At 38.8% G+C, this 13,406-nt stretch overlaps 1 protein-coding gene across 1 annotated transcript; it reads left to right on the top strand.

The window, feature by feature from the left end:
- The first annotated feature begins 6,962 nt into the window (after positions 1-6,962).
- pax10 (paired box 10) lies at positions 6,963-13,169 on the top strand. Its single transcript, XM_073488972.1, has 7 exons — positions 6,963-7,097; positions 7,256-7,450; positions 9,479-9,561; positions 9,671-9,827; positions 10,426-10,499; positions 12,698-12,830; positions 12,947-13,169. Exons 1-7 carry the CDS (start codon positions 6,992-6,994, stop codon positions 13,045-13,047), a joined length of 849 nt encoding a protein of 282 aa, XP_073345073.1. The 5' UTR covers positions 6,963-6,991; the 3' UTR covers positions 13,048-13,169.
- Positions 13,170-13,406: the final 237 nt, after the last annotated feature.

Genomic DNA, 13,406 nt, shown 5'->3' with positions numbered 1-13,406 from the left:
AGCCATATTATCATTTATCTTGACCAAATAATAAATAAAATATCTTCTTTTGGATGGGATTGCTGAATGCATTACGCCTTATTATCCAAAAAAACATTCCTAGACATTTGCAGATAAGTGTGGACATCTCTTCAAGGTTTTAAACATCAACTCTACGTTTCAGGAATTTAAATAAGATTCAAGGAAAAATAAATAGCGTCTTTAAATGTGCCATTCAGTTTTTTCACACACCCGACTGCCAATTGCACTTATAAATTGCATTTATAAGCAATTTATGGCACAAAACCCACACCGATGTACAACAACATTACATCATTAAACCATGCAGTTTTTGTTTCTATCAAAATGTATTTTTCTTCTGTTTTAGTTTTTGGATATTATACCTACTATAACATAACTTACATGAATTCAAGATATTAAACTCCATTCTTACACTATTTTGAGATTGCACTGAAGGTTTACTCTCTTCACTTTGTAGGGACAAGGAGTACTCCATGTAGCTCCATGTGTGATAACCAGTTTAACAGGTATATGTTTGAACTGGGAGTACACACAAGTTATGTTCCTGGTTCGAAGAAATGTATGTTTTAACCAGGTCAAAGGTCTAACGCTGTTGTAAATTTAGCAGATGTGTGTATGTAAGTGACTATATGTAAATTATAAAAGTCTTTTACATTTTTGGCTGAAGTGTGAACATATTGTGAACACATTCGATTGGCTGTTGGAGTGTGCCACACTTCTGGGCTGCTGTAATCCTATATTTTTTTTTTACATGACACCAAATGTTTATTCCTTCTGTCTGTCTATAAAGCTGTCTCTCTTTTTTTCTTCTCTCCTTTCCTCTCTTCCCTCCCTCCCTCTATCCCTCCCTCCCTCCCTGCCTCCCTGCCCCAGGCAGTGTGTCTAGTTTCACAGAGCAATTGAAGGTGACAGGGACAGAGAGAGAGGGAGAGGGAGGGAGGGACAGAGGGAGGACACATCACAGTATCGCCTGGGGCTACACAACAGTAGAGGAAGAGCGAGAGATGGAGGGACAAAGAGAAAAGAGAGGAGAGACTCACGAAAAGTACTCATCGGGAATTCCATAAACAGGTAATGTGAAAATAAAGTTGCACACGAAGAGTTGAAACACGTGTGTGGCACATGTGTTTGCCTGCAGGTCAACTGATAATCACTTTTTTTAAACCACTGACGGCGTCTTTTTTGTGCGTGAGCCCCTTCCGACTCTGCTCCCCTCACTCATAATATATGAACGCATTACAGGATCCAGTCAGTAAGAGCAATTATAATGCACTCCCGTTTGTTTTTATTTTAACGACTTGATGAATATTTGTCGTGGCATCGTAACCATGGCGACTGCCTCCACCGCCGCCGCCCCCCACTCCCCCTCCCCTCCCAGCCCAGTCCACCACCCCTTCCCCATCCCCCCTTCAGCGCTGAAAAAGCGAGGGATGGCGAGCGAGAGAGAGAGAGAGAGAGAGAGAGAGGTGACAGGAATGAACTAACAAGATGCACTAAAAAAATGCATGTCCTGGAGCTACATGAATCTTTGCAGTGAAGCACGCGGCCGTCTCTCTCTCGCTCACACACACACACACACACACACACACACACACACACACACACACACACACACACTCACACACTCACACACTCACACGCACGTTATTGCACTCAGCACATAGGGATCACATAGGTTAAGCCACATTCCAACAACTGGAACACAATAAGATGCAACCAGTTCTAAATAAAGGAAAAACAAAAGCCAGAAAACGGGGGGTGGGATGGGAAGGGTGTGAATAGGGCGGTTGTTAATAACATGTATTTAGGTTTAGTTTAAAGGGGCACTATGTAGTTTTGGTAAAGAAATTCAAACACAATTTTGATATTTACAATATTAATGAGGTGCAAACTCAGAAATATTTATTTTTTCCATAACTGAGTAAACAAGCTGTTCTCAGAGGAAAATAAGGTCCCCAGAAGACTGTTTGAGGCTAGAAAGATGGCAGGGTCCGCCAAATATAAACAAAATAAAACAGTATGAAACTGTGTTGTCCTAAGGTCAGTTTGTTTATTCAGTTTATTCAGTTACGAAAAGAAGAGGTTTATTTTTTATGTAGGCCTTAAAAAAATCAGTCAATGATGATCTTTCTCTTCTGATTAAAATGTCTTCCCAAAAACTACATAGCGCTCCTTTTTTGTTAGTTTTGTTACTCAACTTCCCCTCTCTATCTTTCTTTCTTTCCACTCATTGAAGTGCTTTTGCTCACTCCTGCTCAAATCCTCAACAGAAGTACAATTATGAGTTGCTTCTACATGAGTATTTCCTTTTTTTTGCAACTTTTTACTTCTACTATACCAAATTTCAAAGGAAAATTAAGTATTTTATGATTTAACACAAATTATATTGTGATCTTGTAAAATGTAAAGCATTGTAACGGATTATTAGATTTAATAGAGTAGCTTAAATGAGCTCCACCTCGACCAGCTTTACACATTAAAATGCTGCTTATGAATCAGCAATAATTAGATATACAATCATTCTGCATAATGAGCGATAATTTTGATGCTTGAAGTACACTTTGCTGATAATATGTCTGCACTTTTACCTTATTTAAATCATGAATTTTACTTGCAATGAGTATTTCTATCGTGTGATATTGGTACTTTTACTTAACTAAAGAATCTGAATGCTTCTTCCTTTCACCGTTGTTCTTACTCCTTCTTACCTTTGAACTTGTCAAGTCCTTTCCTTTCTCCGAGGCACGTCTCGGAGGAAAGTAACAGAGAAAGAGGAGGGAGGGGGGGGAGAGAGTCAGAGCAATGGGGGCAGCGGAGAAAGAATAGCATAGTATGAAAGAGAGAGGGAGCGACAGAGAGAAAGGGAGCGCAAAGTCTTGTCAACCGGAAATAAAACAAGCTGGCACCCTCCCCATCCCCAAGCCCCTACACCCACCCCAAAGTCACATACTTCCTCTTCACTCTCTCTATCTCTCCCCCTCTGCCTCCCTGCTTCCATCTTCCATCTCTCTCCTCTTTCTCTCCCTTCCGTTGCAAAGAGATATATTTAAACCCCGGGTCTACTCTGCTCTCGCTCTTTGACTCGACCATACATACCGTCATACCTGCGTCATTACTTACAACTCACATCAGACCTTGTGTGTCTATCACCAAGGGTTTCAGTATGGACCTCCCTGCTCTGGGGTCAGACAATGCCTTTGTTTATTGTCCCATAGCTGTAAGGCCATTGTGATATAGCAGGAGAACAGTACCTCTGCAGACAGGGAACAATGCATAGGTGCTCGGTTACACAAACTCAGTGCATGTTTCAGCTCTTTTGTGAAGGAATAAACTCTTTTAAGCTGACCTATAGCAGCACTGTAGGCCTTAAACACTAGTGCAAGGTGTAAATTACTTTATCCATGTGTGCATGATATCAATTATATCATTTAGAAAGGAAGACATCAAGTTGAATCAATTAGTTAAATAATTGATTAGTTGCCAGAACAATAATGTGCAGCTAGTGATTCATTGTTTTAACATTTTTTCTAACAAAAATACCAAACTAGACCGTGAGACTGTGCCACATGTTCTTACATTATCGTGAATTCAACTGGCTCACTTTGGGTTCGATCACCAAAGAAGACATTCTGAAGACATTTGAATTCTGATGTGACACTTTAAATATTTCTGGTGTTTAATGGACCAAACAATTAATCACAAAATGTATCAATAATGAAACAGTTAGTCATAGCCAAAGCAAAAACAATACATTTTATTTCATGGCATTCAAGGTCACCATACATCATAAAATATAAATTCGAACAACAAAACACCAATAATAGAACATGTACAACTAAAATATACAGTAAGCAGTAATGCCGTAATAAAACTACCATAAACAACAAAGCATCTGTAATAAAACATCATTTCAGTTGAAAAAAGGCTATAGCAGGCAATGAGTTGATATCGAGTTAAAAAAAGGATGCAGTTAAGGTGAGTAGGCTAGTAGGATAAATAGGATTCAGCTGACATGTAGAGTTATTGGATTTAGACTGAAGTCACAAAGGTCCGTGGAGGGTAGAGATAACAATGTGTAGATTTTTGATGTTGCTAAATTAGTTAAAAATCATCTGGATTTGTGTGTTATTACTTATCTGTATCTAATAAATATCTGGGGATTGGATAGAGTTTAATATTGTTAATTTCGACATTAACATCTTTATCACATCAGAACATTGAATTAAATAAATTCAATGACAGTTATTGATGAGCTAAACATTACTAACAAACGACCTAATTACATGACACATATATAATTATAGAGAAGTTTTAATATGTTTTAAGGGTTAATGATACAGACTGTAAAATAATCTTTTTTAGCAAGAATATTCATCTTTATATCTCTCTGTACCTGATATTACTACTTATAATTATCCAGCAATAACATGTTTTTTTATGTTCGACATCATACAATAATAGTGGCCCTAGCAGACAGAGAAATCTATTCAATAATGTATTATTAAGCCTAATGTTGCATGTTTTTAGGCTTGGGCGGTGACCAAAATTTTACACCGCCCAAATATTGTAATACACGATATTATCACAACATAAAATACAAATATTTTATTTGTAAATAAAGGACTGAGAGGTTGTTTAAAAGTTTAACACTTTTAAATGACAAAATAATGTTAAATAATAACTTTTAAATTAGAACTTTAATGCAAAGACAACTGAATAGCCGACAGTATTGTAGCTTGACAGCTACTCTGTCACTGTTTTCCTTCCCTCTAAATTCTAGAGGGCCAGTCAGGTGAGAAATAACACTGTAAAAAATGTAGAATTAAAATTAAAATACAGTAAGAGCAGTCCATCTCAGGTGCAGAATCACACAGCTGTTCGATATTCAAATATCGTGATATTGGATCTTATCTAATATTGGCTCAAGCATACTTGTTATAATAGAAATGTCTCATTCATTTGTTTTAATGTAATGTGTAAAAGTATTTACTGCTTCAGTGGCTTAGACCAATATGAAAAATCAATATAACAATGTGTTTTTATGCCTTAGAGTCAACTCCTAATAATTATAAATTTACCTAAAGGAATCTATTAGCTGACTGCATTATGTACAACAACACAAACCAACAGCAGATGCACATGGACAAGTCAAAGCTTTGTCAAAGTTTCATAAACATCGCTTGTAAGCATTCAGACAAGGGTCAATTAAAAATGGCATTGTTTGTTTGTTTATTTGTTAGGATGCCCATTAGCTGTGCCCTAAAGCACAGAGCATACTTTCATGTAAAAAACATACATTAAACATTACAGTCCACACAAATACATTTGAAACCGTACATTAGATATCATAGCTTTACACACGTCTTTGGAAGGTGACTTCCAATTTGCTTTTTAAACATTGAACATCTGTTTTAATTCAGACAACAGCAGTTGTAAAGAATTACGTGTTTTTCATGTTTTCATTGAGTTTGATCTGCTGATGACGGTCGTCTGGTTTGTGTAAAAAACTGACACGCTTGACTGCCAATCACGCTCAATATTTATGTGCAATTTATGGTTAAAATTGAATTCCATCATCTATTTATCATCTACTATCTCTCCATTATCTGTGCTTTATGCTCTACTCTCTCGGCCTCCCCTCCTCCTCTCGCTGGCATTAAGTTCAAACTTGACACTGATGTTGACTCACTTTGTCACCCCTCGGTGGCTCCCTCTCTCTCTCTCCCTCTCTCTCTCTCTCTCTCTCTCTCTCTCTCTCTCTCTCTCCCTCTCTCTCTCTCACCAACTCTCTCTCTCTCTCTCTCTCTCTCCATCGCTTGGAGGACAAGAGTGCCCGCAGACGCATTTCTCTCCAGAGCCCCCCCTCTCCCTCTTTCACTCTCTCTCACCCTGTCTAACTCTCTCCATCTCTCTCCTACTCTCTCCTTTACACACACACACATACACACACACACACAGTGTTATCAACAAAGCTGGAGAACAAGGGACACAGGGGGAACAGGGGAATAAAGGTCCACAGAGGAGGAAAGTAACACACAGGACCCCCGCATCATTTTACCTGGACACTTGGTAAGTTTGCTAAAAAATCTAGTCTTTCCCGTGTTTTTCGTGTGTGCGAGCCGAGAGCTTTAAAACGGACTTTGGTCGTGGCTTTGGGGTCGACGACAAGTTAATAATTTCTTTAATTTAACAGAAAATGGTGTGAGTTAATTGTCGTCCCGGGGCTGCTTTGTCCAAATGAAAGAAGTTTGACCTTTGACATCGTGCTGCTGCAGTAGTTTGCGAGATTTGCCTGAGTATTGACATACCTTTGCATTCCTTTCTGACTCTCCAAAGAGGAAATTTCCCCAAAAAACGGGAGAGCTAGATCAGATAGAAGGAGAAGATAACAGCCTAAATTCATCTTTAACTTTGACACATGCAGATAATGATATTTATGGTCGTACTCTGACACCGTAGTCACGTAGTGAAAGTTAAATATGGGTTTTGTTCGAATGTTTTATGAAAGATTTTGGGTGTGTGCGATGCCAGTTTGTCTTTTCATGCATACGTGTGTGCGCTTGCATGCTCGGGCTCATCAGCAGAGATAGAGCTAAAAGCAAGTAGCATAATAAATGTTGTAGCTTTCAGAGTGGGTTCTAATGTACCTTAGCTCCCCATGGTATACTAGCATACCAATGTATAACACACACACGTTACGACAGCAGGCATGTAACTAACTCCATTTCTGTCTGTCATCATGAGGCTAATTCACCACAATGCCGACCATGTGTGAACTCATGCGATATGAACCCCTCCTTCTTCTTCTTCTTCTCTTCTACCCCCCTTCCTCCCAGCCCTCAGGAGGAGGAAGGATTGGAGGATCGAAGGAGGGAGAGAGAGGAGCCAAAGGTGACGGTAAACAGGGGCGGACACACGCAGGACAGGACTGTTTTTATTTTCTCTTCATGGTGGTTCGGACACTCGTAGTATGTATGAGAAGTTAACCATGCTGAACCTGCAGAGCGGCTCAAACTGGAGTGGGCCTAATAACTGGTACCATGACCCCACCGGCGTTCAGACGCAACACAGCACAGGTGAGGGGAACTTCTCAACACATGTCAGTTAAATGTGGCCCTCCTGGCTGTCTCACCAACTTCCTGTTAGCTCAAAGCATGTATCTCACATTATTCTAAAAATGCTAGAAATTCTCTTGACACTTCCACATCTCTTTTGTCACCTTCCTCCCTTCCAGTGTCTGAGGGCTGTCTGCTGGACACCGAGGGCAGCATGGGGGGAGAGGCAGGGGGAGGAGGGACAGGCCGAGGGGGAGGAGTCCCCGTGGAGAGGGACGAGGGCGAGGAGTCTCAGCTGAGGCTGCAGCTCAAGAGGAAGCTGCAGAGGAACAGGACCAGCTTCACGCAGGAGCAGATCGAGGCTCTGGAGAAAGGTCAGGCCATTGCAAGCACGCACAGCGCTCTGCTTTTCAGCCAATCGCTGCCCTCCTTGAGCCAGACCAGAGTGTGTCATGACGCAGCTTATCCTGCTGTTTTTTTCCCCTGCCAACACCTTTACAGCAAAGGACTTAAATATTAGAAATTGCAAACATGCACACAAAAATCAGGTTGATTTTGTGCCTGACTTTTGATTTAAAGACAGGATTTTTATCTATCACTGCAAGAAAGAGCAAACAGTGCCACCCGTGATCACTTCCAGATGCAAATTATCCAGAATCTTTAACTCTGCAAATATTCCTTATCTGCTCCAAAAAGCCTCTGGCAGCAGTCTTGATAATGCATCATTACTGTGGCTGTATTATGCAGCGAGATGTGGCCCTCGTAGCCCTGATATCCGCTGAGAGGGATCAGAAAGCCACCCTTGACTGGATATGGCTGCAGCGGGCCCTTGAGCTAAATAAGGACGCAATGTCCACTGTGCAGCCGAGTGGAAATGTATCAGTGTGGTCACTCTGTGCAAATGACATTAATGAGGTACACTGACCTCAGTGCGCGGCCAAGGCACAATAACAATCATGTGTTGACACAGACGCCAATTATAACCAAGCCAATTATAACAATTTGTGAGACAGACTTAATTCAGAGAGCCAGCGTTGTTTTCTTTGTGCAATATGGATTTATTAACCAGTGTCACCAGTGTGAACTTCAGTTGGTGATGTGTTGTATATTATATTTTCATCAATTTAAAAAAAACAAAAACATAATGACTCATCCTTCTGCCTTTCAAGTCTGTCTTAAACAAAAGTTTAACTGATTTATTTGCTTTGTTTTCCCTCTTGACATTTGCCAAACTAACATAAGCGCAGACAGTAACATCTATAAAGACATCTCCATTACGAGACCTGAAACTTCAGAGTTCATTAGGATGACTCAGACTGTCAGTTAGTGGGTGAGGCATATTCTCGTTTCGACTTGTCAACAACAAAAATGTCAGCAGTTTGTCAACTATAAATTAACTGCCACAATGAGAAATGATACTCTGATACAGAAAGTCTCAGTGACACAAACACACTGTTGTTTAAGTTACCTCAAGTTACTCTCTGTCTGTTATATGCTGTGAGTCAGCACACCAAATAGTTATACTGGTCATTAAGGTAACACTTAAAGAAACACAAAATATCCATCAATACTAAATATTAAATGTATAATTAATTAAACGTTAGTTAATGGTTATTGCACTGTTAACAAACAAGGGATCATTCTGTGAATCATTAAGCGATTGTAAAGGTTTATAAACATCAGTTGCAACTTTGTAATGGCCATCCAAGTAATGTTTATAGATTAACTACACAGTATTTATTAACAATTTACAAAAATCAGTTGCAACTTTACAATAAACAGTTGCTTAATAAATGGTTAATAAAGCATTTTTTCATTTGTTGATAATGAAATAACTTAACGAACGGTTTTATTAACCTAAAAGTTTAATTAACCATAAATTCATCATGCTTCTACTGATCAGTAAGAATTTAGGGAATAAATGACCACAAAATAAAAAACCTATGAGGATTTTCTTCTTCAGTTTAGTTTCAGTCAGCCTGAGTGCTCAGGCAGCGTCTCAACTTGAATCCTTTCATTTGAACTTTCTGCATGTTCCATAATGATAAATAATTTATACAAAGTGCAACAGATAAATATTTCAAATATGGTTGTAAGAATACATCTCAGCTTTCTGGATTTGTATATCCCATGGCAAGATAATTAGCGATGCCGATCTTTAGCACCCGATATGCAGGTTAATATCTGTTGAAATTATCGGATAATTATGATTATTACTTGTTTTCATTTGAATCTTCGTGAAGCTCGATTTTTTTTTCCTTTCACATGAAAAGACAGATGCAAGTGCAAAACATGTTAACATCGCGCGGCGAGGGTTATCAGACGAGCTGCTCTCCAGTCGTCCTGTCATCCTCGATTACAACTCACACTGCGTGTTTGACATTAGTTAATGTCTTCCACAGAGTTTGAAAGGACACATTACCCAGATGTCTTTGCGAGGGAGAGATTGGCAAACAAGATTGATCTACCAGAGGCCAGGATACAGGTACTTGAACCCATTTTATTTATATAACCCTGATGCTCAATCTGTAACAACATGTCGAATTGTCTTGTAATATACACCGACATGATGAAAAGACCTCTTTGATTGACAGGTGTGGTTCTCAAACCGAAGAGCCAAGTGGAGGAGGGAGGAGAAGCTGCGCAATCAAAGGAGGTCAGGGGGCGTGACTTCCTGTTCACAGAGCCAAGCCCCTCTGACCACTTCCTTCAATACGTCCGTCTATCATCAGCAGCACGGCAGCAGTTCAGGTAAACACCACACCGAAGGACGATTGTTTAAAGGTGCACAATGGAAAGATCTTCATTAACTTATTAATTTAGACAAACTAAATAAACAAACTCTCTTCCTTTTCATGACTGAATAAACAAACTGACCTGAAAGGACAACACAATTTCATACTGTTTAACTGTGTGTATATTTAGCTTCAAACAGTGTTCTGGGGTCCTTATTTTCCTCTGAGAACAGCTTGTTTATTCAGTTACGGAAAAAATAAATATTTCTGAGTTTATATTTCAATCTAATTAATACTGTAAATATTAAAATTCTGAGTTTGGATTTCTTCTCCAAAACTACATAGTGCCCCTTTAACTTACACTCGTTGATAACATGTGCGGATTTGCTCATTCAAACAGCACGAATGATACTTGAAGCTCTGTATGATTTATATATTTGGTGACAGAAATATATAACTAGTTCATAATTATAAACGTCAGAGCTCCCCTCTGCTTGACATTTCGCAGGCAGCCAAACCATTAGAGTTTCTCCATTAGAGCGCATCTATATTACAACATCTCCACAGCGATGTGTGTGTGTGCTTACCATCTCGCTCTGTGTGTCTCTCTCCAGGGTCCATGTTGAGTCAGGCTGAGTCGTCCCTGCCCAGCTACAGCTCCCTGTCAGTTTTCTCATCTGGAGTCCAGGTTGGACATCTTCATCATCATCATCATCATCATCATCATTCATCATTCGTCATTCATCAGCACCTTCCAAACTTTACCAAAGCAGGTCACCATCTCAGAGCAGAACCTGTTTATTAACTCCTTAACTCAACGTCAAGGGTATAAAACATACAATAATGAAAGTAAAGAAATAAAGAAATAAATACTACTGCAAATATTAATACTGCTGCTATGACTACTGCTTATTATAATGATTAAATAATTCATCATAAATCATAAAACAATTAATTACTTAAAACTAAACTAGAACTATTAATATTGCTGTTGTTCAGGTCAATTTTCAATAACAATCTTGATACATTTCCAGTCATTAGTATTTATTAATAACACCAACAACAATATTAAATGAAAATTAAATGCAGCAAGAATGAAGATTTATTTTATTAATACAAAGATTTGTTTGACTCTTTTTTTTTAAATCTTGAAAACAATGATCCCTCAAATCTTGATTCTGATTAGATTTAACTCCTTAATAATATCATATTTAACATGCACATCAAAGATTTTTATGTACATGAAACATGATTATAATATATACAGCAACTCATTGTTTGAGTCATTAGAGTTATGAAATGGCTGTAGAGAAAATAATGTAAGCCTGAACTGGACCAACAGTGGAAGGGGTGAATAGATTATCATACAGAAAAATAGCTTCACCCATTACTCCATAAGAAGGTGATATTGGTGACGTTGCTTCTTCAAGACTGTTTGCATGGAGCACCCAGTGCAAGCAACTGGAGATGCACATTTGTTTTTGTGACGACTAACCACAGTCTTCATCACGTTATTAAACAAAACACTGTCTGCAGGCCTGGCCATTTTGTTTGAGCCTCACCAGAACTAAAATTAATTTTAAAACTAGAGGGTGGGAAACAGCAGTTACAAAGCTGCTTTACTTAGATGGATTTATAAAAGCTTGGGGAACTAGACTTAATTATATTTTTCCTGGGGGCACTTTGTTAGGGACAAACACACACTGCTTATTGTCCACAGTGCTTTTAATTGTACAAAATTAAACGTTACAGCCTCAACAGCAGCGTAAAAAAACAGACACATTATTTTGTTTTCTTGTTAAACTTGAATGTTAAGAACTGTACAAAACTCTCTTCTTCTTCTTCTTCTATGAAATGTCATGCACACACCTCAATACCAATACATCAGACCAGTGGTATCCAGACCTGAATGCCAAAACTGAATCTTCACAGTGGTGCTGAAAGCAAACACCTATTGTGATGTATTGATAAGATGTGAAGTGATTTTATGATCCCAAGTATTAATCCATGTTTAAAGAGCAGTTTTACCTTACAAAAACAAAACAGTATAAACAGGTTTTTATATGAGAATGTTTTTTTTATTTTTTACTTGAAACATCTTGTGAGCCATATTAAACTTTGCGTTGTGGGCTGTGCAGAATCCAGGCATTGTAGGTTCATGCCTAGGGCCTTATTGGCACTAGGGGGCCCAGACAGAAGAGAAAACAACCACCTAGTTTAAATAATGTTTAACATACATTTTGAAATATTTTAAAAATATAAAAGAATATCCAGTCATTTATATATTTATTAATTTTCAAACATACACAACGTTAGCTATACTTTTCTTATAAGAACATGACTAACCAATTGCCTCTGAATACCAAAATATAAATAGATATGCTAACATACAGTATAATAATAATAATCATGTGGCATTCAAGTAATTTTGTTTAATTACCAAATATCAAAGTGTGCATTTATTGACAGCCCGAAAAAAGAACTGCAAATTGTAACTTATAGAAAAAAAAAATTATATTATAATATTATCTATGCATTCAATTGAATTACAGATACATTTTAGAGTAGTCAGTTTTCTTCTTGTGTCTCGTTATATTAACCCTGTATTCTGTATTTGGATACCCACTGGTAGTCTTTCAGGTGTCTGTGAAAAGCTAAATTCTCAATTGCACAATCCAAAGAATGAGAGCTGTTCCTGCTGTGCTTTATTTCTACCATACAACACTACATTAGCACCACCATGTGGTTAAACTGAAACCATGCTGCCTTTACACCACATGGTGTAGTTCAAGGACCATATATACTGAAAAGGGCGTTTTCTTCTACAATATAGTCATTTATGTTGTTTCAATGTGAATCTTACTCAAATCTTTCCTCCTCTCTCAGTCTATTCCTCCCCAGTCGGCCTCCTCCTACTCCTGCATGTTGCCTCCATCACCCTCTGCCCCGCGCAGCTTTGACTCATCGGCGTACTCCTCACCACATCTGCAGACTCCGTCCTCAGCCAACTCCAACACTGGTGAGTGTTCTTACTCACTTTATGTCTGTGATCGCTAACTGCTTGCTGAAATGCAGGCTAAAAGAAGCGCCACAGACTAACTGTCTCTGGTTTTTCTCTCCCTCTCTTCCGCTCAGGGCTCATATCGCCTGGTGTTTCAGTGCCGGTCCAGGTTCCAGGAACTGATCAGCAGGGCATGAGTCACAACCTGGGTCAGTACTGGGCCAGATTACAGTGAACAACAGACAATCGCTGCCGACCGGCAACAGAAAAGATGGAGGGGAAAATAGGGGCATGTAACAAAAAAGTGTCAAGAAAATGGGGGGACACACAGGTTTTAAGGAAGCACAGGACTGAGCTATAAAGGGGGCCTGGATGAGTTGCATCCCGAAATGCATTAAATGTTTACAAATTCAGCCAAGAGCAGCTTTGGTTGCACTTGACAGTACTCTGGTCAGACTGGTATTTGCTTAGTACTATGAGGTTGTTTTTATTGGATAGTGTGTTAATCTTAGGGCTGTGTTGAGGATTATGAATGAGATCAATTTGAGGTGAGTGTAGGATTAAAATAGAGTCAGGATTAGGATCAGGTTTCAT

This window comes from Pagrus major, chromosome 20 (assembly GCF_040436345.1).
Source record: "Pagrus major chromosome 20, Pma_NU_1.0".
Classification (NCBI taxonomy): Eukaryota; Metazoa; Chordata; class Actinopteri; order Spariformes; family Sparidae; genus Pagrus; species Pagrus major.
The sequence above is the reverse complement of the archived record's forward strand: the minus strand, read 5'-3'. Positions and strand labels throughout refer to the sequence as shown.